This window comes from Camelus ferus, chromosome 5, assembly GCF_009834535.1.
Source record: "Camelus ferus isolate YT-003-E chromosome 5, BCGSAC_Cfer_1.0, whole genome shotgun sequence".
Taxonomy (NCBI): domain Eukaryota; kingdom Metazoa; phylum Chordata; class Mammalia; order Artiodactyla; family Camelidae; genus Camelus; species Camelus ferus.
In genome coordinates, this window is record NC_045700.1 from 34,565,010 (window position 1) to 34,591,309 (window position 26,300).

Consider the following 26,300-nt stretch of genomic DNA (forward strand, 5'->3'; position numbering starts at 1 on the left):
TTTTTTTTTTTTAAAGCAATTTGATTATGATGCACTGTGGTTTTCCTTATACTTGTCCTGCTTGGGGATCATCAAGCTTCTTGAGTCTTGGTTTACAGTCTTCTTCAAATTTGAAAAAAATTTTGGCCATTACACGTTCACATGTCTCTGTGCCCACCCCTGCCCCTTGTTTCTTTTTCTTTTTCTTTTTTTCTTTTTCTGGGATTCCAGTCATACGCATGTTGTTGTTGGAGTTGTTGGAGTTGGAGTTGTAGTTGCTGTTCTTCTCTATGCTTCATTTCAGAGAATTTACATAGAATTTTCTTCTAGTCCACTATCTTTTCTTTTCTTTTTTTTTTTTCCTTCCAATTTCTAATCTGCTGTTAATTCTATCCAGTGAAGTTTTTATTTTAGATTTATAGTTTCCATATGTTGGAGTCACTTTTTGATTCTTTCTATATTTTCTATGTCCCTTCTCCTTTGTATTCACTTTCCCCCTGAATTCTAAAGCATAATGATCACAGCTGTCTTAAAGTTTCTGTACTAACTCCGCATCACTGTAATTTCTAGATTCGTTACTACAGACTGATTTTCCTCCTTGTTATTGGTTATATGTTCTCTTTTTATACATATGTAGTAATTCTTTATTAGATTCTGATCATTGTAAATTTTATGTTATCAGAGTGCTGAATGTTGTTGTAGTCCTTCAAAAAGTGTTTTTTGAGCTTTGTTCCGATAGTCATTTAGGTTTTTGTCAGATCAGTTTGATTCTTTCCAGGGTATTTTTAAAAGACTTTATTAGGGCATGTCTACTATACACGTCACTTTATGGCAAATTAATCACTCTTCTGTGGTCTCTACCAAATAGTTTTTCTGTTTAATAAAGACTTTCACCCTGACTATTGGGAACTCAATATATTTCCAGTGATGTATGAACTCTGTGGTTGTTCTGCTTCCAACTTCCTGGCAATTGTTCTCCCCTTAGAAGTTATTCTTTGTGTATTTGTAGAATGTGCAGATTGATATTTAATCAAACACTAAAGGAAACCCTATGGATATTTTTTCTCTCCCTTACTCATCCCTGTATACTCTGGCTCCCCCAGACTCCTTGGACTCTGAATTGTCTCCTCTACCCAGTGAGGTTGCTAGAGTCCTTTCGGTTCCCTCTTTCTGCACTGAGTTTGAGAAAGTACCTCCAGGCAGAACTCCTGGCAGTCACAGGGTGTACCTTGTTAGTTTCCCATATGTCAGCTATCACAGTCCCGTGCTACCTGTTGTTAATATCTGAGAATTGTTGTTTCATATATTTTGCTCAACTTTCTAATTGATTATGGCCTGACAGTAAGTCCAAACTTTATTTCTTCCTAATGGCTAGAAGCAGAAATCCTAATTTTAATTATTATCCAAGGTTATACATAGATAGAGATTTAAGAGTCAATTTTCCAGTATTTTCATAAAATAAAACAAAACAATATCAGTCCCCTGTTCTTGACCCCAATACTCACTCACAAAGGCCATCAGTTTCAAATGTTTCTGTTGATTGTTTTCATATTTACTTCAATTTTGCTTATGTTGCTGTTTCTTGAGTCTTTTGTTTTTAAACATTGAATTTCTGCCAGAGAACACAGAGATTTGGCTTTTTGTCACATTTTTCACCCTTACTCCATACATAAAACTTGGCCCTCATTCCTTCCCAATACCATCTGTCCCTTCTAGCTCTGTCCCTTCTAGCTCTGTCATCTTACTGAAGAAGTTTCTAGAGCCTAGAGCCTTTGGACCTTCTCTGACTTGGTCTCCTTGTCATCCAGATCCTTTGTACATTTTCCCTGACATCTCCCTTTACCATCATCCTAGGGATTCCCTTTGCCTGTCTATTGATTTAGACTGCCTGTTTCCTGTATCCCTTGTTTTCTTTCTTCTTGGTTTACCACTTCATTTTTTGGTGGATCAAATCCTCTGGTAACTACGTGAGAAAAGATACATGAAAATATTTTTGTTTCGTTATGTTATTTATTTGCTTTTTGTGAAGTTGTATGCCTTTATTTTACCTGCATATTTGGTCGACAGTTTTGCAGGTTATATTTTTATAAACAGTTTTTATTTGATTAAAAATATTTCCTCTTTTCCTTGTTTGCTAAGAATTTTTTCATAAATAGGTGGGTTTTGAGGGGGTTGGGGTTTCTTTCTTTTTGATTGCTGCTTGGAGTTTATTTTCTACTTGATGCAAGGCACAGGGTTATAAGGTGTCAGGAAGGCTCTCATGTGGCTTGGGTAGTAAAGAGGGGGTTCTCTCAACCTCCTTTTTGGTGTTTCGCTGTTTTGATATTAAAGAACCCAACTGTTTCTGCTGGCTGTAGCCTGCTTCGTCTCAGGGAGGGGAGGGAAGAGAACGGGGAGGGCTCTTATGAGCCTAGCGCCTTGGGAGGAAGCCTGGCAGCTTATGGCGGCCACTCAGGATGAGACCAGGAGTTGGTTTTGCCAGGCTGCCGCCAGGCTGCTGCCTCCCCATGTCTTCCTGACCCAGGTCACAGGTGATCGTGCTGGTGGAGTTCTCGGGCGATTCCAGGTGCTCTGGGGACTCCAACACTGTGGCCATGAATGGGAGAGTGGACTTCCTGAAAAAGAAGCTAGCCCACCAGTGACCCGGGTCGGCTTTGGGGAGACCGGGTTGGGGGGATGGCTTCCCCAGGGTACCCCGCACTTCCGCAGCACCTGTTACTGGAAGTGGAGCCCGGGCGGCGCCGGCAGTAGTCGTGGGTGGCCACGAGCGAGCCGCTGGAGCGGGTGGCTGCCGTGGTTTTGCTTGTGGGCTGGTGGAAACCTCGGTGGCGACCCCTCGTGGACCTCGGTGCACGATCACAGGTGGCGGGGACCAGGATGCTAGGCCACGGAGCCCATTTGCAGAGGTGACCGCGAGCGACCACTCCACCACCCAGACACACGGGCCATGAAGAGATGTTGAAATTTATCAAATGCCTTATCTACGACTCTGGTTATAGAAAAATTTTTGCTCTCAGAACTTGAAAAGCTTGACTTCATTTTTTTTCTAGCTTTCTGGTGTTGTGATATTTGATCTGTATGTAATGTATTTTTTTTTTCTCTCCAGAAGCTTTTAGGATTTTTTTAATCCCTAATGTTCCAAAATTTCATAACGATATAGCTTCATGTATTTTAACATTGGTTTCCTAGGTAAGGAAATGTTAAAATTGTGTGAGCTTCAAATAGATTTCTGGGACATTCCACTCTTTAGTGCCAACAGAAAAGCCTCAGAGCAGGAATCAAGAGGCATGCAGTATTGATTTGAGGTGAGATGTATGTGAACCTTGTTGGAGCCGGCAGATCTGGTTGCCATAGCAGTGACTGAAACAAGAGATCAGGAGGATCTGATGTGTTACTAAGAGGTGTCTGATACAGTGTGGGTCTTTTTGCTTCCATCATACTGAGCTTTTCATGAGCCCCTTTAGTCTACAAAATTATGTTGAGTTTTGGAAAATTTTCTCAAATTGCTTTTTGACAACTACCTGTCTTCATTTTCTGTTTTCACTTTCTGGAACACCTCTTAATCAGATTTTAGACTACCTAGATTCTTCCTGAAATCTTCTGTTTTCTGTTATTTCCATACTATGTCATACTGCCTGACTTTTGAAGAGATTTTCTCAGCCCCACCTTTTAATTCTTTGTATTTCTTCATTTCTACTCTCACTTAAATTTCTAAAGAATTTTTATTGTTGTTGTTTCCAAATATATGTATGTACACACAGACACACACACAGAAACACACACAAACACACATTTCTGATCTTATTCAATGCTTACAGCATTTGTCTTCGAATTTTCTGAATATTAATTATAATTCATGTGTTGTTTTCTAGGTTTGCTTCTTCATAAAAATAAATTCTTTGTTTTATCTATGTTTTATCTTTTTCTTGACAGTTTTGATCTCTGTATTCCTGTTGGAGTTGTTCCCCAGGTGTTGCTGATTATCTGTAAGAGTGGGACTCTGAAAAGTTGATTGAACTCTGTCTGTGCATGGGTGAAACATTTAATTAAAGAGCTTCCAATGTCATTGTCTCAAAGACTTTTCCTCTTGGCTGGTCAGATTCCTTAGAGACTCTTACAATCTTTGACCCAGAGGGTATATGCTAGGCTGCATTGGAATCCAAATGGGGCAAACGGCTGAGAGCAGGACATTTAATATGCAAACTCTTATACATCTTCTTTTTCAGGTTAAGAACCCATTGTCAACTGGGTTTGGGGTCCTCAGCCACAGACTCTATATTTTACCTTCTCTAGAGAGTAACTCTGATCTTTTCACAAGAGGGAGAGGGAATCTTGGAAGCTAACTTTTTCTTAAACACAGTTGGAACCAACCACTCTAATTTTAATCCCACCTTCACACCATCTCTAGAGATACCTAGTGTGAGTAATTTCTGAGCCTTTGGAGGTTCTACATTATAAAATGAGTTACTTCTTAGCTCTCCTATCAATTTAGGATTTAGCTTGTGGGGTCTGCTAAGTCATCTGTTTTCCAGCTTCCAAAAATTTGTGACTGAAATCTCTTCTACTGTTCTTACTGTGGAATTCTTTCCCAAATCTCTTTCTAGTGGAAAGTAAACATACACTTGAAGGTCTTCTCTTCCCCCAACTCTAACAAATAGAGATGCTGACTAAATTACGTATGAGGCAATTCTACTGTTCCTTATGTCTTGAAAAATTTAGGTCTCAATGTGTTTGTAGCATAATAGAATTTGTGTCTCTTAATGTGTCAATTCTGGCTTTTTGGGGGTTTACAAAAGGCTACACAATTAGTACATTATATAACACCTCATTCATGAATTTTTACACCATTCAAGTACAATATAGTAGATCTGCAAATGCTTCAATTTATTTGATTTTATTCCTCTGCACTCAGTTTCTAGATTAGAGAAACAAGTTCCTGACAGGAATTTAGATAAAATAAAAATTAACATTCTGGTATCTATCTTGAGGCTGAAGAGATGTGGGGCCACATTCTATACACTTTTATATCTAAATGATAAAGAGAATTGATGTTCCAAATGATAACCTTAAGACATTTTAATACCTCTATGAAATAAAAATTATGTTTTATCTTTATGAGATGGAATCTTAAACATTTCAGAAAAGTTTTTAACAATAATAGTGGAATGTGAAGAGATTTCAGGTTAACTGCAATTCACCAGAATGCTAGATTCCCTCAAAGAAGTAAATAAACTAACAATTGTCCAGACTATTTAACTTAGGGATGAAAGAACCTGAGTCTATAGAATTGTAGGCTTGAGCCCACATTCAACAGTAGCAAACTTTTCCACTAAGAATCTGTTTTAGTAATTGCTTTACAGTTGTTGCCTCTAATGAAACTTGCAGAATCACAATGAATAACCGAAGCAGTCTTCTGTGGAAAATCAGTGCTTCACATGTCAATTAAAAAACAAAACAAAACAAAACAAAAAACCGAGAAAACATTTTTGAGACAGTTAGACTTTCATCTCTGAGCTCTGATGGATTCAAACTAGTATGAAACAAAGTTTTTGTCACTGAGGGTGTTACAATTTAGTCAAGGAGAAAGACATCATACATAAGTATTACTATAAAGTAAGAGAGTACATGCCATGTTAGTGGTAGGGATGTTAATGGCTTTAGATGTAATATAAAGGAGGTAGGAAAACTGCATTCAAAGGGCAGGTGGATCCACTTAACCAGAGGTGAAATTAGTCAAGATGGTTCTTGCTTTTGTTTCTGAGCTCATCCTTAGGTCTTGGGTGGTAGGAACTCAGGGGAGTCATTTTGATGAAGCAAGTTGGAATATCATATATAATATATATATAAAATATATATATACATATATATATATAAAATATATAATATAATATAATATAATAATAGATATTTCATATATGTTTGTGTATTAATCAGGTTTCTTCTGGTGACAGAAACACATTGTAAACTACTTTAAGCCAAAAAACATTCTACTGATCAATGTGATTGACAAGGTCAGTGATAAAATGGATCGGGTATGAATAGATCTAGATGCTCAGGTAATGTCATGAGGAATTTATTTCTCTCTGTCTCTTGGTTCTGCTTTACTCTATGTTGGCTTGATTTTTGGTGGTTTTCTCCACATGCTGTGAGTTATGAGCATCAACTTGAGTCTTATGTGGCTGGTATAGCTTTCCATTTCAGATTAGAGAACTTTCCTTCTTAGCACCCATATTTAGGAAGTGTCTGGGAGGAACTCTACTGGCCTGCTTTGTGGACCAGTCATGATGGACAGAGGATGACTGACTGAATATTAATTACATGGGAAGCAGAGCTTGAGTCTGGTACCTTAGACCATTTGGTCAACCTGACACCCTTTGTCTTAATCACCTGGGATAACGAAAGAGCAGTTTCTCAGTGGAAAGGAGCACTGGAAAGGGGGAGTCAAGAAGTGTTGTTACAGACCTGAAATTACTCATTTTAGCTTAATTTATGCCAATCAACTGTTAAACATGGCTATTCCTTGAGTTTCAGGTTGTATATAGCAAGAGTCACTGACTTTAGACATAGGTGAAAGACTGGACAGTTGCAGCTGGGGATGTCACATATGTTAGATATGAATTATCCCATCTTTCAGGTATTTCCAATCATCAAAGATCCCACTCTTGAGAATATGTTATTCCTTGGGGACCCAGCTCCTAGCATGACCATTAACACATCTGGCACTCACAATGATAATGTGCTTTTGAAGAGTATGAAGACTATGCATGTTCAATAGGACCTCAAGATTCTTTTTAGGTTCTTTTGCTCATGGTTCCTAGTAGTCTTCACACTTCTTTTCTTTTTCAGTGGATTCAGAAGCATAGGGAATTGTACTTACTAAAGTCCCATCTGTAAGACCTTGGTAGACTGAGAGGAAGAACCAAATCTTCTTAATCCCATGTGAGAAGGAAAGAAATACTCATGGAGAGAGGAATGCTAGTTGTTTGAAGTCCAGGCAAAATACTGAGGCCTTGAGACATCCAAGAATTGAAAGAGTAGGGAAAACTTCAAGGCCCCAGGACAAGGAAAACCTTGATAACTGTTGTAGCTTTTCAGATTTGGGTTTTTAGGTGGTTTAGGCACATATGAAAGAATGAGAATGAGAGAAAGAGAGAAAGCAAGAGAGAGAGAGAGAGGCAATGATTGGGAAATCATGGAAGGTAGACCAATGGTATGGGTAGATAAATGTTGGGCATCATAAATACTGCCTAGGCCTCATCTTGTTGTTTAGTAGCAAATGTCTTGAGCAATATGTTAAGAAAGTTTCAGAAGCTGCAGGGAGGAAGGCTATAATTAGTTCAAAAGATCAGCCAGGGGCTTGAGCATGGTAGGAGATGTACAGGCCCAATTATTCTTTCTAGGCCACTTGGTAGAATAGTCTAAGTAAATACCCAAAGCTCAAACCTAAACACAAATATTTAGACTGCTGCATGAAACAGGAAATCAGAATTACAAAATGCTTTAATCTGTCAAATACTTTAAGAATTAAACTGAGAAACACATTAGTGGACTCCTAAAGATGGTTGGTTAGAGATGGGGCTTGGGGAAACCCAGGAGAAACACATTGAAAAGATTATGTCAATAGCTTCAAAAATCACCTGTGAGTTTTGGGGTAAGAATTTGTGCTTAGTAACCAGACAAATGCAAGGACGATTGGAGCAGACTACTAATTAGCAATCAGTCATTGCCTAATGTTAGTGTGCTTGTCAGTTTCAGTTGCCACTCAATCAACTTAAGGATGCTACTTTATATATGAAATAACACAAAGTTTCCAAGCACCTCTAAAAGGGCTGTCCTTCATTCAGCGATCAAATATTTATAGAACATCTACTATAAGCCAGGTGTGCTAGGCTCTGGGATATAAAACTGTTTATGATACACTTCTTCTCTATATGGAGTTACACATGTAATAAATGCCAAAATAACCCAACAGCCACAGAGCTATAAGAACAGAGAGAAAGGAGAGATTCATCCTGCCTCAAAATTTAGGGAACACTTCACAAAGGAGGTAACATTTGAGACAGGCTTTTAAGGGTTGACTAAATGTTGTTGGCTTCACCTATGTGCTTTATCATTAAAAAAATTTTTTGAGCTCCTTTATAGATAAGGTATAACAAAGAGCTAAACAAAGGAAGACTGGGATAAAAAAGAGTTTACTTAGTTTAGCTGAGTGGAGAACATCAAAGGAAGAGACAAAAAGCTTTGAGTAAATGGTATGATCTAATTATATATTGCGTGGTGCCAGCTTCTCTTCCTTTTTTATTATTATTGTAGTAAGAACACAATATGAGATCGATCCTTTTCACACATTTTTAAGTGTACAATACAGTATTGTTAACTATAGGCACAATGTTGTACAGCAGGTCTCTAGAATTTACTCATTTTGCACATCGAAAACCTTATACCCTTTGTAAAGTAACTCTCCATTTCCCTCTCCCTCCAGACCTTGGCAATCCCTATTCTACTCTCTGTTTCTTGGAGTTTAACTATTTTAGACACCTCATATAAATGAAATCATGTGATATTTGTCCGTCTGTGATTAATTTATTTCACTTAGCAAAATGTCCTCCAGGCAAACCCATGTTGTTGCATACGGCAGGATCGCAGCCTTTTTTTAAGGCCAAATGATGTTCTATTGTATGTATATACCACATTTTCTTTATCCATTCATCCACTAATGAACTTTTAAGATGTTTTCCTAGCTTGGCTATTGTGAATAATGGTGCAGTGAACATGAGAGTATAGATATCTCTTCCAGATCCTGATTTTAATTCTTTTGAATGAAATTGCTGGATCTCATGATAGTTCTTTTTAATTTCTTGAGAAACCTCCCTACTGTTTTTCAAAGTGGCTGCACCATTTTGCCATCCCACCAACAGTATACAAGGTTTCAACTTTTCCACATCACCACCAGTGCTTAATTTTTTTTTTTTTTGATAATAGCCATCCTAATTGATGTGAGGTAGTATCTCATTATGGTTTTGATCATCTCCCTGTTGATTAGTGATGCTGAGAATCTTTTCAGATCCTTGTTGGCCATTTGTATGTCTTCTTTGGAGAAATGTCTATTCAAATTCTTTTGCCCATTTTTTGATTGAGATATTTGTTTTTTGTTTGTTTTTGCTATTGAGTTGTAGGAGTTCATTATATATTTTGGATATTAATTCTTTATGAATATATGGTTTGCAATTATTTCCTCCCATTCTGTGGGATGCATTTTTACTCTGTTAATTAATTCCTTTAATCACAAGGATTTTTGGTTTAATGTAGTCCCACTTGTCTATTTTTGCTTTTGTTGCTTGTGCTTTTGGTCATGGCCTGCATGTGCTTTAATTTAATTGCCAAATATTTATTGCATATTTACTAAGCATAATCCAGAGATCCAAATAAAGACCTGGAGGTGGTAGAAGCAAACCCATGTTTCTCAGTAAAAAGTATCATAGTCCTTACGTAAAATTGAATTCCAAAGGAAATGGCAATCTTTATTTTGAAGCTATGTAGCCAAGTGGTAAAAAGTGCAATTCTGGAGCCAATCTGCCTAGATTTCTTAGACAATTTACTGTGTCTCAGTTTCTTCATCTGTAATATGGGATAATAATATTACCTACATACCAGGGTTATTGGGAATATTAAATGAGTTAATGCATGCTGAATTCAATATTCCTTGGCACATAACACTCAATAAATGTTAGCTAATATTATTACTCTTTTTTGAAGACCAATAACTAGGCTGTATTAAGATCTTTATTCAGGCTCTATTTTATCAGGTGTCATAAACTTCCAGACCCTTGCAGGTTTAGGCATCCTGGTTAATCAGATGTGAGATCTGAGTGGGAACATTGGTATATCACTGATGATGAGATTTGCTTATTTTATCCATAAAGAAAACCTAATTTAAATGCTTTCTTAAACCACCAGATGCTGTTTTTGACCACCAATGGCAAACTTCTCTCATTTTTATTCTTTTTTTAAAAAAAAATTTAGGTCTAATTAACATATAGCAAAATGCACAGCTCTTAAGTATGCAGCTTGATGGGGGTTTTTTTTACATATGGGTGTACCCATGTAACCATCACCCAGGTCAAGATATTGAATATTTCTATAACCCTAGAAAGTTCCAAGGCCACCCTTAACTGGTGTTTTTAGAACACTGATTGCCTGGCCACCAAGGAGCTTGTTTTCTCTTAGTTTTCATCTTAAGATGCACACCATGCTGCTTTAGATGACATCTGCTGTCTCATCAAAACTTTCTACCTCATGGCCCTTTCACTTAGGACATACCTGCCTTTTGGCTGATAAATAAATAAGGTTTATTTCATACAATGTTAAAAACTAATACTTAAGTTATCATTTTTCCTTAGATAATATTTTAAATAAAACCTTCTATGTTTTAATTCGCAGAAATGATTAATGGTAGGAATTTTAATTACCATGGTATTGTTTTGGTATTGTTTTTGCACCAGAGGTCTGTCATACTCCTAAAGCTACGTCAACTTTGTGGTCATATACACCGCTGGCATCAGTCTGACTGATTCAGCTGGCACAGTGCAATCAGGAATCTAACGGTGGGGTCAGCAGATTTTTTTCTGTGAAGGGCCAGACTATAGAGCTTTTTTGGTTTTGTGTGCTATACAGTTTCTGTCAAGACTTCTCTGTCATAACTCATCAACTGCTGTTCTAGGGCAAAAGCTACCACAGGCAGGAGTCTAAAGTAGGGCGTAGCTGTGTTCCAATAAAACTTTGCTCATAAAAACAGGCACTCACTGCAGTCTGCCCACCCCTTGTCTGAGCTTGGCCTGATAACTATGCAGGAAAAACGGATGTGGGGCGTGAGGACGGCCGTGTCCCAGGCTTCGGTTGAGCCCCTGGGACGTGCCTCGCTAAGTGTGGGTCCTTGGTTTTGTGCAGGAAAGAATTCAAGAGCCAGCCACAGTTGCGTAAAGGTAGATTTATGTAGAGAGATACATTGAAAGGCAAGAGAAAGGCCACGAGGTGTGGGGGTTGGGTGACCAGATTAAAAGTAGGTACACTCCATAGACAAGAGTGTGAGCCCGTCTCCAAAGAGGGAGAGAGAGAGGGCGGCAGCTGTGAGGGGCAGTGTTGCCCGTGGGCTCAGTAGCTTCATATGTTAATAAGTGGAAGGACCAGTCAAACTAGCCTGCGGAAGGGTCTGGGATTCCCAGGAAGTTGGCCATTTCCCACTCTTTGACCTTTTGTGGCTAGCCTTGGGGCTGTCATGGTGCCTGTGGGCATGTTATATACCAGGCTAATATATTACAATGGGCGTATAATGAAACTCAAGGTCTATTAGAAGTTAAATCTCCCACAATCTTGAGCCTCAAGGCCTACTGGGGGTTGAATCTTTCACCATTTTGATGTTAATTGCTGTAGCATTCCTTGAATGGGTGGGCTCTGCCCCCTTCCTGTATAAATAACAGCTCTGTGACCTTGGGGGAAGTCACTTAAAGTTTTTTTTCTTCATCAGTGAATGAGGATGTTGCTACCATCTCAGCTAACATATAAATATGAGAAGAAAGGATCAGATTAGACAATTTTCATAAAATCACTTTATAAAATGCTTAATGCCAGAGTAATTAGTTAATAACAATACATAAACATGGAGGCTTAACCAACTAATATTGGGTCTCCTGGAAAACTACCACCTTTGTTTTCTTTTTTTCTCTCCCTCCACCCCATTCCCTACCTGTTAATCCCTGTTCATAATGCCTCAAACACACACATACACACACAAATACCACACCACTAGAACTCTGTTCTCACCTGCTCCAGCTGCACCCTGGGCCGCCTTTTCCCACTCACACCCACCAGGCTTGATTGTTCCTCTTCAGATTAGACCACCAACTACAGAGTACATATCATGACTGGCCCAACTTTCTTCCTACAAGGGGTGATTTGTGGATAAATAGCTTGTTCCAAAATGCCCTTGGAGCATCTTACAAGAAGAGTCTAAAAAATCAAATGGAGTTTATGATTCTAAGTATATAAAATTACTTCTGAGAAATTCACTTATAGCCCAAAACAACAAACTCTGGGAAACTAGGAGAAGTTCAGGGTTAGAGGATGCTGTGTGAAACCACTTGCCCACATAGAGTCGCATTTACAGAGGGGAAGCCATTGACAGCGTGGATAGGCAGGTGGGCTAGGGAGAAAGACTGAGTCTAGACCCAGCATACCTGTGCCAGTTGCTAAAATGTACAAATTAAAAGAAATAGTGGGTTTGTGGCAGTGGTGTGCTAGTAAACCAGCTCCCTAGGGGAAAGCAGGAAAGCAAGCCAGCCCTGTTTGTAGCACTTCTCAATTTCCATGGTGTAAATACTCCACCAGGGATGATATCAGGCTACCAATGGATTAGCAACCAGCTCACAGAATTGTTAACTCTTTCACAATCACTAGCACTGACACCTCCCTGGATCCACAGTTTCAACTAACAGGCAGATTAGGTAAAATAAAACAGTTTACCTGTAATAATCCTTAGAGGAGTGAAAGCCCTTCAGTTTTCTAACTCAGACCAGGTAAGTTTACAGGCAGAACATTTTCTCCATTTCTTCATCCTTGGTCCTAAGAAAATGCATAGATACTAAGCTCTTCCTCTGAATGAAATAGTATAACTAGTTAACAAATTATTCCATCTATACACACACACACACACACACACAAACCTCACTACGTTCTTCATGAGCTAATGTCTGCTTTCTCCCCCAAGTTATGCGCTCTGTATGTTCTTTGTACATATTAGGAGGATTTTTGACGGAACTTTTGGTCCTTGCTTATTTGAAATACAGTCCTCAGATAAGCAGCACCACTTCACCTGAGAGCATTTTAGAAAGCAAAGTTTCAGGTTGTACTCCTGATCTAATGAATCAGCTCTTTAACGAGATCTGAATGTGCATTAAAGTTTGGAAAGATCTGCTCTGTGCTTCGTTCAATTTACACTTAGGAGCTAGACATAAACCTTGATGAAATTTGCTATTTACCAGACCACGAAAATAATAATCAGTCTCGTCTCTATATAATGATGTTTTGAAAAATTCTATGTAGATTTTTCTTCACTTAAGACATAAAATACAATTCCAGAATTAGTCTGATTTTAAACACAGAAGAAAACTGTCCTTTGCAGAATCATGGCAGTAAACTCTTAGGTAACTACCAAAAATAAGGTAAATTGGAGAGATGGTCTTGTCTTGGTTCAAATCTTCCCCTTCAGCCTTATGTTTGTTATTTAATTACATGCTGTGATAGAAAGAATAGTGCCCCTCCCCCAAGATGGCCATGGCCTAATCCCTAAAACCTGTCGATACGTAACCTTCCATGGCAAAGGGAACTTCACAGATGGAATTAATTAAGGATCTTGAGCTGGGAGAGTATCCAGGTGTTGCCCAATGAAGTCACAAGGTCTTAAACGGGAAAGAGGAAGGCAGGAGAGTCAGAGGAGCTATGATGGCAGAGGCCCGGGCAGGGCCAGGGGGCCTCTAGAAAGTGAACGCGGAAAAACGACAATTCTCTGCCAGAACAGCCATGATCCTGCTAACACCTTGATTTCAGCTCAGTGAAACCCATTTCAGACTTCCGACCTCCAGAACTGTAAGATAACAAATTTTGTTGTTTTAAGCCTTAAATGCGTGGTAATTTGTTAAGAACCCAAAACATATGCCTGTCTCCCAATCAGGCTGAGCATTTCAAAAGGATGACACTATATTCTCTATAATTTGGTTGACTGCAGTGCCTTTCTAGTAGGTTTGTCATAAAGGTTTGGGGAAGAAATGAGTGAATGCTGTGGTGATCCATTCTCCTACAGTGCAGCTAAACCTGATCTCATACTCTCACTACTTAAAGCCTTTCAGTGGTTGTCCATTCTCTTAAAATAAACATAAGCCTTACCACGGCTACAAGGCCTGCGAGGCCTGCATGGCCAGACTCGTGCCCACTGAGCTAGCCCAGCCTCCAGCCCTCAGCACTCACTCCCAGCTACACTGGCTGTTGTTCATGTTTCAATTCCTCCCCTCCCCCTCCAGCTCTCCATGTACACGATTAAACCCTATTTCTTCCTTCAGAGCTCCCTCAAACATTACTTCCTCCAGGGAGCTTATCCTTTGCTTTATAGATTGAATTCCTTTCTTTCATAGGACTTACTTCCATTTGTAAATATAGAGATTTGTCTCCAGTATGAGATTCTAAGCTCTATGAGAGCACAGCCCACGGTCTATTCTGTATTTCAGTGTCTGTAGAGAGCAGGGAACCCCACCCCCACCCCCCACTTGCCCCTCCTCCACTATACCTACCCCTACACACCACTACCTGGAGTCTTTTCTTTCAGAGGCTTATCAAGCGGTACAGCGCGGGATATATGAAGCCTTGAGGCATTACCAACAAATCCTACTTTGCGGGCACCAACACTAAATTTACTGTGTCACGTCAGGCACTGAGAAAGTTGTGTTCCCTCAAACTTCATTCTATCAAGGAGCTCTCACTTCTCCCCAGTCAAAATCAATGATGTTTGAGTGGTCTTCAGTCCCCCTTAATATTAAGTGTTCTTCAAATTCAAACACAGTGCTTTGCCTTAAAGAAGCTGGGCATCAGGTCCTCCTGGGCTGTGAGGTTGTCAGGAGGGAGAAAGGGTATGAAAAAAATCCCAAAGATATATTACTTTACATTCACACCTCATGTGTTACCATCATTTAATATTATACTCGAATAGATGCGTGAGTATGGGCTCAAAGAGTTTAGACCATGTAATAAAAACTGTGCTTAAGTAGCCCAACTTACATTTCAAGCAGCCTTATAGTTTTGCTCAAGCAAAAGCAAGTTCATTTCCCTACCCAATAAAGGTCTTGCACCCTCAGAGGAAGATAGACAGGACTCCTGTACTGACCACCTGTGGAGCAATAGCTTTGAGTAATTACCTTCTCCTAAGGTGAAAGAGCTCATATAAGTGATTTTTTTTTCCAGGGCTTCAGTTTACTAAAGATTCTGATCTCACTTATCAAATGCTTAATAGAGTGATAAAGTACACAGTCTGTTTAAATCCTGTCAATGTTCTACACACAGTAGGGTTTTACAGTTTTACTAAGCGATGGAGAGTGATTTTTAACCAATTTCTTATCATTATAAGTGCCCATTAGCATCCATTAATATAAAAGTTAATTAGTTGTGGGGTTTTTTTTTTTTAAATACCACTCCCATCTGCTTGAAAATCTTACCCTTCCACCCAAAGTATTTTGAGTGCTTGCTTTAGATCTTAGCAGTGTTAGATGTAGAAAAGGGAATTCCATTCTCAGTGAATTAAGTGCGTAATGGAAAAACTACATTAGTATGAAGTTTATCAGTAGATAAAAGAGAACACGTCTTAAAAGAAACAATAAGGGTAAAATCAAAATCAAAATCAAGAAAATGAATTCTACTAGTCTTACACTTGATTTTCACCATTTAAAAATATGGGCCCCTAGATGTTTCTAAATATTTGGAATAAGAAATGCTCAATAAATAACACCTATGAATGATATTTAGTGTTCTAAGATTGGTATCTTGAACTTGAAGCTACAAAGAAGTTGATTGTATGGTCCCTTAGCTTTCCCTAACTAACCCAGCTATAAGCAAAACAGAGACACTTTCTCAAAGTTGAGCAGTGAAGAAAAAATAAACACATTTGCTTATGCATTATCCAATTTTAAAGTAACTTTTTAAAGAAGCTGTTTGTAGTTGTGTACTTGGCAAAATATTAAAGGGCAATTTGCCAGTAGCTATTAGAATTTAAAATTTCATTTCTAAGAATTCTAAAGGATAATTTGCACAAGTATATAAAAACATACGAACACCTTCTGCTTTGTAAAACACTAATAATTTCATTGCCTAATAAGAAATCTATTAAGCAAATTGCAGTGGGGCACCATCAACAGCTGTTTGGAAATACCAAGTTATTAACACAAATAATAGCCATGCTACATTATGCTGTGATAAAACACTGTGTAACAGTATTTATAGCTTTAAGTGTTTATTTTTGCATTGAAGTCTAGAATGATATGATAAACTATTAATAGTGAATATATCTAGAAAATGGGATTGGGGAAGGAGGCAATATTATCACTTTCTATTTTTATAGAAATAGGTTTTATTTTTAATTCACTAACAAAAGTATAAATGTCTTTTACCTTATTTGCATGTGGACATATGTTTTCAGTTCTTTTGTGCAAATACCTGAGAGTGGAATTGGTGACTAATGACATTCCCACCTGCAATATTCAGATGTGATGCTACTTGATGCTATTGTAAGTGATACACACTGTTTTTCGTTTCTGTTCCCAATTGTTGGCTGCTAGTATGTAAAAGTACAATTGATTATTATAAATTGATCTTGCTAACCACATTTATTCTAGTGGCTATATCCTTAGGATTTTCTATCTACATGATCGTGTTGTCTAGGAATATAGTTTTACTACTTCCTTTCTAATCTATGTGCTTTTTACTTTTTCTTGCCTTATTGCCTGGCTGGGATCTTTTATACAGGGTTATACAGGGTTAAAAAGAAGGTATGTTCTTGTCTGGTTTCTAGTCTTAGAGGGAAAGAAACTTAATATTTTACCATTAAACGTGATGTTAGCTGTAGGTTCTTCATGGCTGCCATTTATCAGGTTGAAGAAATTCCCTTCTATTTCTATCACTGAGAGCTTTTTTTTTTTTTTTATCATGTTAGGAATTAAGTTTTGTCAAATTCATTTTGTACATCTACTAATCTTATCATGTGGTATTTTTCATCCTTTTAATATATAATGAAATACATGAATTTTTGAATGATAACCCAAACTTGCATTCTTGAAATAAACACCTCATTTTTCATTTGTGGCTGGATGCAAAGTATATGTTGCTGGATTCAATTTCTATTATCTATCCCCTAGTTTTAGTGAAAAATAATTAACATATAACATCATATTAATTTAAGGTGTACAGGATAATGATTTCATATTATCTTGTGAAATGATTACAATTAATATAGTTAACATTCATCACCTCACATTTTTATACATTTTTTGTGATAAGAACTTAAGATTACTCTTTTAGCAACTTTCAAATACACACACAATATTGTTAATTGTATTTATTGCCATTACATTCCCAGAAATGTTTTTTCTGATTATATTCTATTATAGGTTATTAGAAAATATTGAATATAGTTCTCTGAGCTATAAAGTAAATCCTTGTTGCTTACTATTTTATGTATAGTAGTTTGTATCTGTTAATCCCATACTCCTAATTTGTCCCTCGTCCCCTTCTGGTAAACATAAGTTTATTTTCTATGTCTGTGAGTCTGTTAGAATTTTGTATATAGATTCACTTGTATTTTTATGATTCCACATAGAAGTGACATCATGTAAAATTTATCTTTCTCTATCTGACTTAACTCTACTAACTATAGTATTTTCTAGGTCCATCCACATTGCTGCAAATGTCAGTAATTCATTCTTTTTTATGTCTGAGTAGTAATCCATTGTATATAAATACCCTATCTTAAGCTAATCATCTGTTGATATGCATTTGGGTTGTTTCCATGTCTTGGCTATTGTAAATAGTGATGCTATGAACTTTAGAGTGCATGTTATCTTTTCGAATTAGAGGGTTTTTTTCAGATATATACCCAGGAGTGGAATTACTGGATCATATGTCAGTTCTATTTTTATTTTTTTAAGGAACTTTTGTACTGTTCCCATAGTGGCTACACCAATTTACATTCCCACAATGTAGGAAGTTCCCTTTTCTCCACACTCTCTCCAGCATTTATTATTTGTAAACTTTTTGATTATAGCCATTCTGACAGGTATGAGTTGATACCTCTTTGTGGTATTGATGTGAATTTCTCTAATAATTGGTAGTGTTGAACATCTTTCCATGTGCCTGTTGACCATCTGTATGTCTTCTTTGGAAAAAAAAAATGTCCATTTAGGTCTTCTGCCAATTTTTCAATTGATTTCTTTTTTCTTTATTGTTGAGTTATATAAGCTGTTTGAAATTTTGGACATTATCCTCTTGTCAGTTTCATCATTTAAAATATTTTCTCCCATTTTGTAGGTTCTTTTTATTTTGTTGATGGCTTCCTTTGCTGTGTAAAAGCTTTTAAGTTTGATTAGGTTCCATTTATTTATTTTTGCTTTTATTTCTTTTGCCTTGAGAGACAGATCTAAGAAAATATTGCTACAGATTATGTCAGAATATTTTGCCTATGTTCTCTTCTAGGAGTTTTGTGGTTTCATGTCTTACATTCAACTCTTTAAACCATTACGGATTTATTTTGGTATATGGTGTGCAGGAGTGTTCTAATATCATTGATTTACATGTAACTAACTGTCCAGCTTTCCCAACACCACTTGTTGAAGAGATTGTCTTTTCTCCATTGAATGATCTTGCCTCCTTTGTCATAGATTAATTGGCCATAAGTGCATGGGTTTATTTCTGGGCTGTCTATTCTGTTTCATTGATCTATATGTCAGTTTTTGTGCCAATACCATGCTGTTATGTTTACTCTACCTCTGAAGTCTGGAAAAGTTATACCTCCAGCTTTGTTCTTTTTCCTCAGGGTTGCTTTGGCAATTCTGGGTCTTTTGTAATTCCATATACATTTTAGGATTGTTTGTTTTAGTTCTGTGAAAAATGTCCTGGGCATTTTGATAGAGATTGCTTCGGGTAGTATGGCCATTTTAACAGTATTCTTCCAGTGCAAGAGCATGGGGTATCTTTCCATTTCTTTGCATCTTCAGTTTCCTTTGTCAGTGTTCTATAGTTCTCAGCATACAGGTCATTCACTGCCTTGCTTAATTGTATTCCTAGGTATTTTACTTATTTGATGTTATTTCAAGTGAGATTGTTTTTCTACTTTTTTCTTATACTACATTTTTAGTGAAAAAAATACAACAGATTTCTGTATGTTAATTGTATCTGGCTACCTTACTGAATTCATGTACAGATTCTAATATTTTGAGTGGCTTTATGGCTTTTGATAGAGTATTATGTCATCTGCAAATAGTGGCAGTTATACCTCTTCACTTCCAATTTAGATACCTTTTATTTCTTGTCTGATTACTGTGGCTAGGACTTCCAGTACTATGTTGAACATAGAAATGGTGAGAGTAGGCATCCTTGTCTTGTTCCTAAATTTAGTGGAAAGGCTTTCAGCCTTTCACCATTGAGTATTATGTTGGCTATGGATTTGTCATAAATGGTTTTTATTATATTGAGATATATTCCATCTATACCTGCTTTGATGAGAGGTTTTATGATGAATGGATGTTGAATTTTGTCAGATGCTTTTTCTGCATCTTTTGACAAGACTATGTGGTTTGTCTTTCCTTTTGTTAATGTGGTGGATCACACTGATTGATTTGGGTCTGTTGAACCATACTTGCAACCCTGGAACAAATCCCACTTACTCATGGTGTATGATCCTTTTTATGTATTGTTGGATTCAGTTTGCTAATATTTTGTTGCAGAATTTTTGCAGAATTTTGTATCTATATTCATCAAAGATACTGACCTGTAATTTTCCTTTTTGTAGTGTCTTTGTCTAGTTTTGGTATCAGGGTGGTGGTGGCCTCATAGAATGCATTTGGTGGTGGTGCCTCCTCTTCAATTTTTTTAAATAATTAGAGAAGGATAGGTATAATTTCTTTTTATGATTGATAGAATTCCCTGGTGAAGCTGAGTCCTGGGGTCTTTGCAGGGATTTTTTTTTATTACAAATTCTATTTGTAGGACAGTTTTTTTTTTTGTTTTGTTTTGTTTTAATTACAAATTCTATTTCACTCCTAGTGATCGGTTTGTTCAAGTTGTTTCTTCTCAATTCAGTTTTGGCAGGCTGTATGTTTCTAGAAACTGGTCCATTTCTTTTGTCCAATTAGTCGGCATCTAAGTGTTTGTAGTATTCTCTTATGATTCTTTGTATTTCTGTGGTATCAGTTATTTTTCCTCTTTTGTATCATGTCTTTTTCTTTTTTTCTTTTGGTTTGGGTTTGTTGATTTTTGTCTTTTCAATACACCAGCTCTTGGTTTTATTGATCTTTTCTAGTTTTATTTTTCTCCATTTTATTTATTTTCTCTCTGATCTTTATTTCCTTCCTTCTGCTGGGTTTTGTTTGTTCTTTTTCTAATTCTTTTAGGTGGTAGGTTAGATTGTTTACTTGAGATTTGTCATGTGTCTTAAGGAGGTTCTGTATCACTATGAACCTTGATGTTAGAACTACTTTTGCTGCATCCCATAGATTTTGTAAAGTTGTGTTTATACTTTTATTTTTTCAAGATCTTTTCTGATTTCTCTTTTGATTTTTTCATTGAGCCATTGATTTTTTATTTTTTAGTAGCATGTTGTTTACATTCCATGTATTTATTCTTTCTGTGGTTGGAATATAGTTACAACTATTGTGGTCAGAAAAGTTACTTGCAATAATTTCTATCCTCCCAAATTTGTTGAGGCTTGTTTGAGACCTTTTGAGGCTTGTGACCTAGTATGTGGTCTATCCTAGAGAATGTTCCATGCAAGCTTGAATGTATATTCTGGTTTTGTTTTGTTTTGTTTTGTTTTGTTTTGTTTTGTTTTGTTTTGTTTTTATGTAGTGTCCTATTGATATCTGTTGATTCCATCTGATCTATTATGTCATTTAAGACCTCTGTTGCTTTATTTTCTGTCTGGATGATCTGTCCATTGATGTCAGTAAGGTGTTAGCTTCCTACTATTACTGTGTTATAGTCAATTTCTCTCTTTATGTTCTGTTAGTATCTGTTTTATGTATTTAGGTGCTCCTATATTGGGTACATACATGTAAACAAGTGTAATCTCCTCCTCTTGTATTGATTCCTTTATCATTACATAATGCCCTTCTTAGTTTTTATTTATGGCCTTTGTTTTAAAGTGTATTTTGTCTGATAAGTGTATTGCTACCTTGCTTTTTTGTTTCCATTTGCATGGAGTATCTTTTTTCCATTACCTCACATTTCCATTTGCATGGAGTATCTTTTTCCATTACCTTGCTTTCAATCTGTATGTGTCTTTTACCTTGAAGTAAGTCTCTTATAGGCAGTATATTTTGGGTTCTTGTTGTTAATCCAATCTACCACTCTTCTGATCGGAGCATTTAGTCCTCTAACATTTTAAGAAATTATTGACAGGTCTGTACTTGTTGCCACTTTAATCCTTTTTTTCTAGTAGTTTCTGTAGTTCTTTGTTCACTTTTTTGTTTTTCCTTTTGTGATTTGATTTCCTTTAGTAGCATGCTTAAGTCCCTTTTATTTTATTTTATTTTGGTTTTTGTGGATCTACTGTATGTTTTTTGATTTGTGGTTACCATGGAGGTTAAGTTTGTTGACCCATAACTGTCTCTACTTGCTTTAAATTGATAGTCATAGCAGTATGAAAACATTATAAGATATCTAGGTTGTTATACTCCTCTCCCCTACATTTTGTGATTTTGATGTCCTATCTTACATCTTTCTTTGTATCCTTTCACTGTGTGCTGTATTTATAATCTTTTTTATTATTTTGTTTTTTTAATCTTTATACTAGTTTATTTAAGTAATCTTCAATCCTTTTATATATTTGCCTTTCCTATTGGATTTTTCACTTTCCTATAGATTATTCCTCCTTTTCTATTTAGAGAGACCCTTTAACACTGCCTTTAGGGTATGTTTAGTACTGCTAAATTACTGTAGTTTTTGCTTGTCTGAAGATTCTTTCTTCTCTCCTATTGATAATCTTGCTTTGTGTATATCCTAGGTTACAGGTTTTCCCCTCTCAGGACTTTGAATATACCATGCCACTCCTTTCTAGCCTGCAAAGCTTCTGCAGATAAATCAGCTGATAGTCTTATGGGGGCTCCCTTGTAACTGATTCTTTTGCTGCCTTCAGAATCCTCTTTAACTTGATCATTTCAATTATGTAAATTGCTTGAAGTTTTTTTCCATTCTTTAGTTCTGTATGTGTCTTTATGGCTAAAATGAGTCTTTTGCAGGCAGCATTTTGTTGGATCTTGTTTTTTTCCTCCATTCATCTGTTCTATGTCTCTTGACTGGCGAATTTATGTTTAAAGAAATCCATTTGTGTTTAAAATGATTATTGATCGATAAAGACTTACTACTGCCATTTTGTTCATTGTTTTCTGGCTGCTTTGGTCCACAGTTCTTTTTTCTTATCCTGCTGTTTTTTGTTTTGAAGCTTTTTATTAGCAGGATGCTCTAACTTTTTTTTCTTATCATGTTCTTTTGTGTAATAACTACAGGTTTTTTCCCTTTTGGAAATCATGAGGCTTACATAAAATATATTAAAATTTATAACACCCTATTTAAAACTGATAACAACTTAACATCAATAGAATTCCTAACTGTTACACTTTTATTTCTTCTTCCCTCACATTTTATGTTACTATGTTATAGTTTATATATATTTTTATGTTGTATATCCAATAACACATTGTTATTATGGTTATTTTTATCAAGGCTATCTTTTACTTTTAAACTAGAGTTGTAAGTTACACACCATTATTATCATTATACAGATTCAGACCTTTACTATATGTTTACCGTTACCAGTGAATTTCATGCTACTGTCTTATGTTTTTATGGTGATAATTAGTGTCCTTTTTCTTCCACTCAGAGGATTCCTTTTAGCGTATTTTGTAAGACAGGTCCCGTGGTGATAAAATCCCTGAACTTTTGTTTATCTGGGAAAGTCTCCTTGTGAAGATCAGCTTTGTCAAGTATAGAATTCTTGGTTGAGTTTTTTTCTTTTAGTATTTTGGATATCTCATACCATTCTAGCTTGAAAAGTTTCTGTTGAGAAATCTGATTGTCTTATGGGGTTTACTTATATGTAACTTCTCTTTTCTCTTGCTGCTTTTAAAATTTGTTGTTTTTGACAATTTGATTATAATATATCTTAGTGTAGCCCTATTGAGTTTCAACCTATTTGGAGTCAGAGCCTCATGAATCTGGGTGTCCATTTCTCTCCCAAGTTTGGGAAGTTTTCAGCCATTATTTCTTTAAATATCCTTTTGGTCCCTTTCTCTACTCCTTCTTGAATTTCTGTAATGCAGTTATGGGGGTTTTATTGTGTCCCATAAGTCCTGCAGGCTTTCTTCACTCTTCATTCTTTATTTTTTCTCTTTTGACTGGGTAATTTCAAATGTCCTGTCTTCTGGGTCATTGTTTGTTTTCTTTATGGTCAAGTTTGCTTTTGAAGCTCTCTATTGAGTTCTTCAGTTCATTTGTTGTATTTTTCAGTTCTAGAAATTCTGGGGTTTTTAATGGCTTTTATTTCTTTGAACCTCTCATTTTGTTCATGCATTGTTTTCCTAATGTCATTTGTTGCCTTTATATGTGTCACTACATTTAAGAGAATTTTTTAAATTCCTTTTCTGACATTTCATAGATCTTCATTTCTTTAGGGTCAGTTACTGGAACTTAATTTACCTTGGTGTCATGTTTACCAGATTTTTTTTTATGTTTTCTGATTCCTTACATTGGTATCTGTGCATTTTAGTGAGCGATATCTTCTTCCAGACTTTATGGATTCCCTTTGATGGGGACGGTTCTTCACCTGTCAGCTCAATTTGTATTTCTGGATATGTCAACTGATAACATTCTTGGGTAGATGGGGCTTACTAGCATTGTCTATTGTTGGTCATGGCCACTGCCCAAGCTCCCAGTTTGGGGAGTTGCCACTGAGAAGAAATTAACAGGACCGCTGGCTTGATCCCTGTGTAGGACGGGTTCCCCAGTTGCCTGGGTGCTTTGGTCTGACTTCCTAGATGATAGGGATGATACTATACTCATAATAGGTGGAGCTATGAATTAGCTTTCATGTCCCGATAGAACAGTAGAACTGACTTGAGGGTCCACATGTCTTGCTCTTTGGGAACCCAAGTGAAGCAAACTATGTGCTGAATTTCCTGGCTAGATGGGGACCTTGGTTTTTTTCTATAGATGGGGAAAATCATGGACTATGCTGTCTGCTCAAGTGCCACTGTAAGCAGGGCTACTGGATGAGCTATACAGGTTTCCTTGTTCTCTGGGTAGGTTCCCTGGGTGGGGAATGCCGAGGGCTGTATTTAGTAATAGGTAGGGCTATGAATTAGTTTCCCTACCCAGGCAGAGCAGGAGAAGCAGCTCCAAAGTCAGTAAGGCTCTTTGTTTGTGGTCTTAACTCTTAGCTGACCCATGCCCCAAGTTTCCTGGCCAAACAGGGTGGTTGGCCTTACTCTGCAGATAATCAGCTCTGCCTGCTGGACTTTGTTCTAGCATTGCTAGGCTAGACAACTCTTTGAGTGCTCTGGTCAGTCTTTATGGTCAGGCAGGGATGATAGTTTTATTAGCAGTGGGTGAGGCTATGAATTAGCTCCCCTGCCTAGGTGGAACAGGAGGGCCAATTTCAAGCAGCTTCCCAGGTGTTCCTGACCAGGCTTTCTGGTTGGGAGGGACCAAAAGCTATTCTCAGCAACAGAAAGGGTTACGAATTAGTTCTCTTCCCTGGGTGGAATAGGGGAATCAACTCCAAGCCTAGCAAGGCTCTTGTCTGTGGTCTTGAGTCAAGCCAACCCACTCCTCAAGTTCCCTGGCAAATGGCTTTGCTCTGTGGACAATCAGCTCTACCTGCCCTACTTTCTACTCTAGCACTGCTGGGCTACACGCTTTCCAGGTGTTCTGGCCAGCCTTTTTGGTCAGGTGTAGTCAAGACCTATACTCAGCAGTATGTCAGGCTATGACTCAGCTCCCCTACCCGGGCAGGGGCAGAGCAATGTCCAGGGCTGGCATGACTCTTCATTAAAAACTCAAATCAGGCATTCCCGCACCCCACCACGTTCCCTGATCAAACGGCACCACTGACTTGGTTTTGCAGATGAGCAGAGCTGCTGATTGGGATTACTGCTTGGGCACTGCAGGTAGGAACATGGTCTGCCAAGATCCAAGTGCCAGTTGTTGCAAGCCCCTATACCCTTCTTATTCACAAACAGAATCCCAGTGGTCAAGTCCACAAGCAGACTTCCCTGCAATTTATGTGGGGTGAGACTAGAGCCAAGATTTCCAAGAAATGACCCACAGTGCTAGTAAAGCTGAATGTCCACTCTGGGCTCTCTTTTCCCATTGGAGGATCTGGAGGGTCAGCAAGACCTTTCAAATGTTGTGCTATGCTAGCGTACGGAAGAGCAATGTAGTGTATAGCCATTCTTCTTACCCTTCTAATGTGGTCTGTTCTGATTTCTGTTGTGCAGGGGGTGCTCAAACTCACCCACATGTTCTAGGATTTTCTCAGTAGTGTCTTGTCCATGAGTAGTTGTTATTCTTATGAGGGGGAGTAAAGTTAGGAATGACCTATATTGCTGTCTTGGTGATGTCACCCTGGTTTTATTCAGTTAATCTTTCTCATTTTTCATGTATGTCAACATCTAACGTGACCTTGGGTACCATAATTGCAATTAGGAGCATGCTTGAGAATGATGTTATTCAGAGGCCAATTAAGTTTTTGCAGCAAGTAACAAAAGCTAATGAGGCCTAGGCCTTGTTGAGTATTAAAATAGTAGAGAAAAAGCTGACTGTGTTTTGTAATATTACAGATCTCAAGAGTGTGCAAAGAATAAGCCTTCATGTGTGAAGAGAAATTGGCAAAGAAACTCTCAGCCAAAAGTCAGAATGCATGTTTTCTTCTGATTTCTCTCCTTTCCTCAGTCTTATTTTGCAACACACTCCCCTTCAGCTGGCTTTATTTTCTACCCAAGCCAATTGTACATTTCTGAAAATGTAGATATCACAGCTTTTCTTACCTACCATTGCTCGGTGAAAGTTGCTTACAACTATACATGGTGCATAAAAGGTGTTGAGCAAACATTCATAAATATTAGAAAATGTTTCTCAATCTCCTGAAGATGACGCCATCTTTCAAGATTTTCTATAAATTCTGATTTCTAAAAATTTTAAGAAATTTTAAACGCATTCTATATGAACCTATGGTATTTCAAAATCATCTTTTTGTGAAAAAAAAAAATATCCTTGTATGAGGTGTGGGCCTTGCTCATAAGAAACATTAATAAAGATTTGTAGATGGTAGGCAAAAGGAGTTCCTAGAAAACACTTCCACAAGGTAGATTTTCCCAAGTAAGCAACCCAGAAAAACATTCCCCCAAACTCCAAACAGATGAGTCTGCCACCCTGTCACTTTGACACCACAACAGCAAGGCATTACAACCCCTTAGCTGCAGCCTATGAACAGACATTAGTGAGAGAAGAGATTTAATGAA

At 37.3% G+C, this 26,300-nt stretch overlaps 1 protein-coding gene across 1 annotated transcript; it reads right to left on the bottom strand.

Annotated features, from left to right (window-relative positions):
* Positions 1-25,231, bottom strand: LOC106728682. The gene is given in 3 exon segments (XM_014552403.2): positions 1-2,651; positions 2,653-2,960; positions 25,106-25,231. Coding segments are annotated over 3 exon segments (696 nt in total). The 3' UTR covers positions 1-2,389.
* Between the last annotated feature and the right edge of the window lie 1,069 nt (positions 25,232-26,300).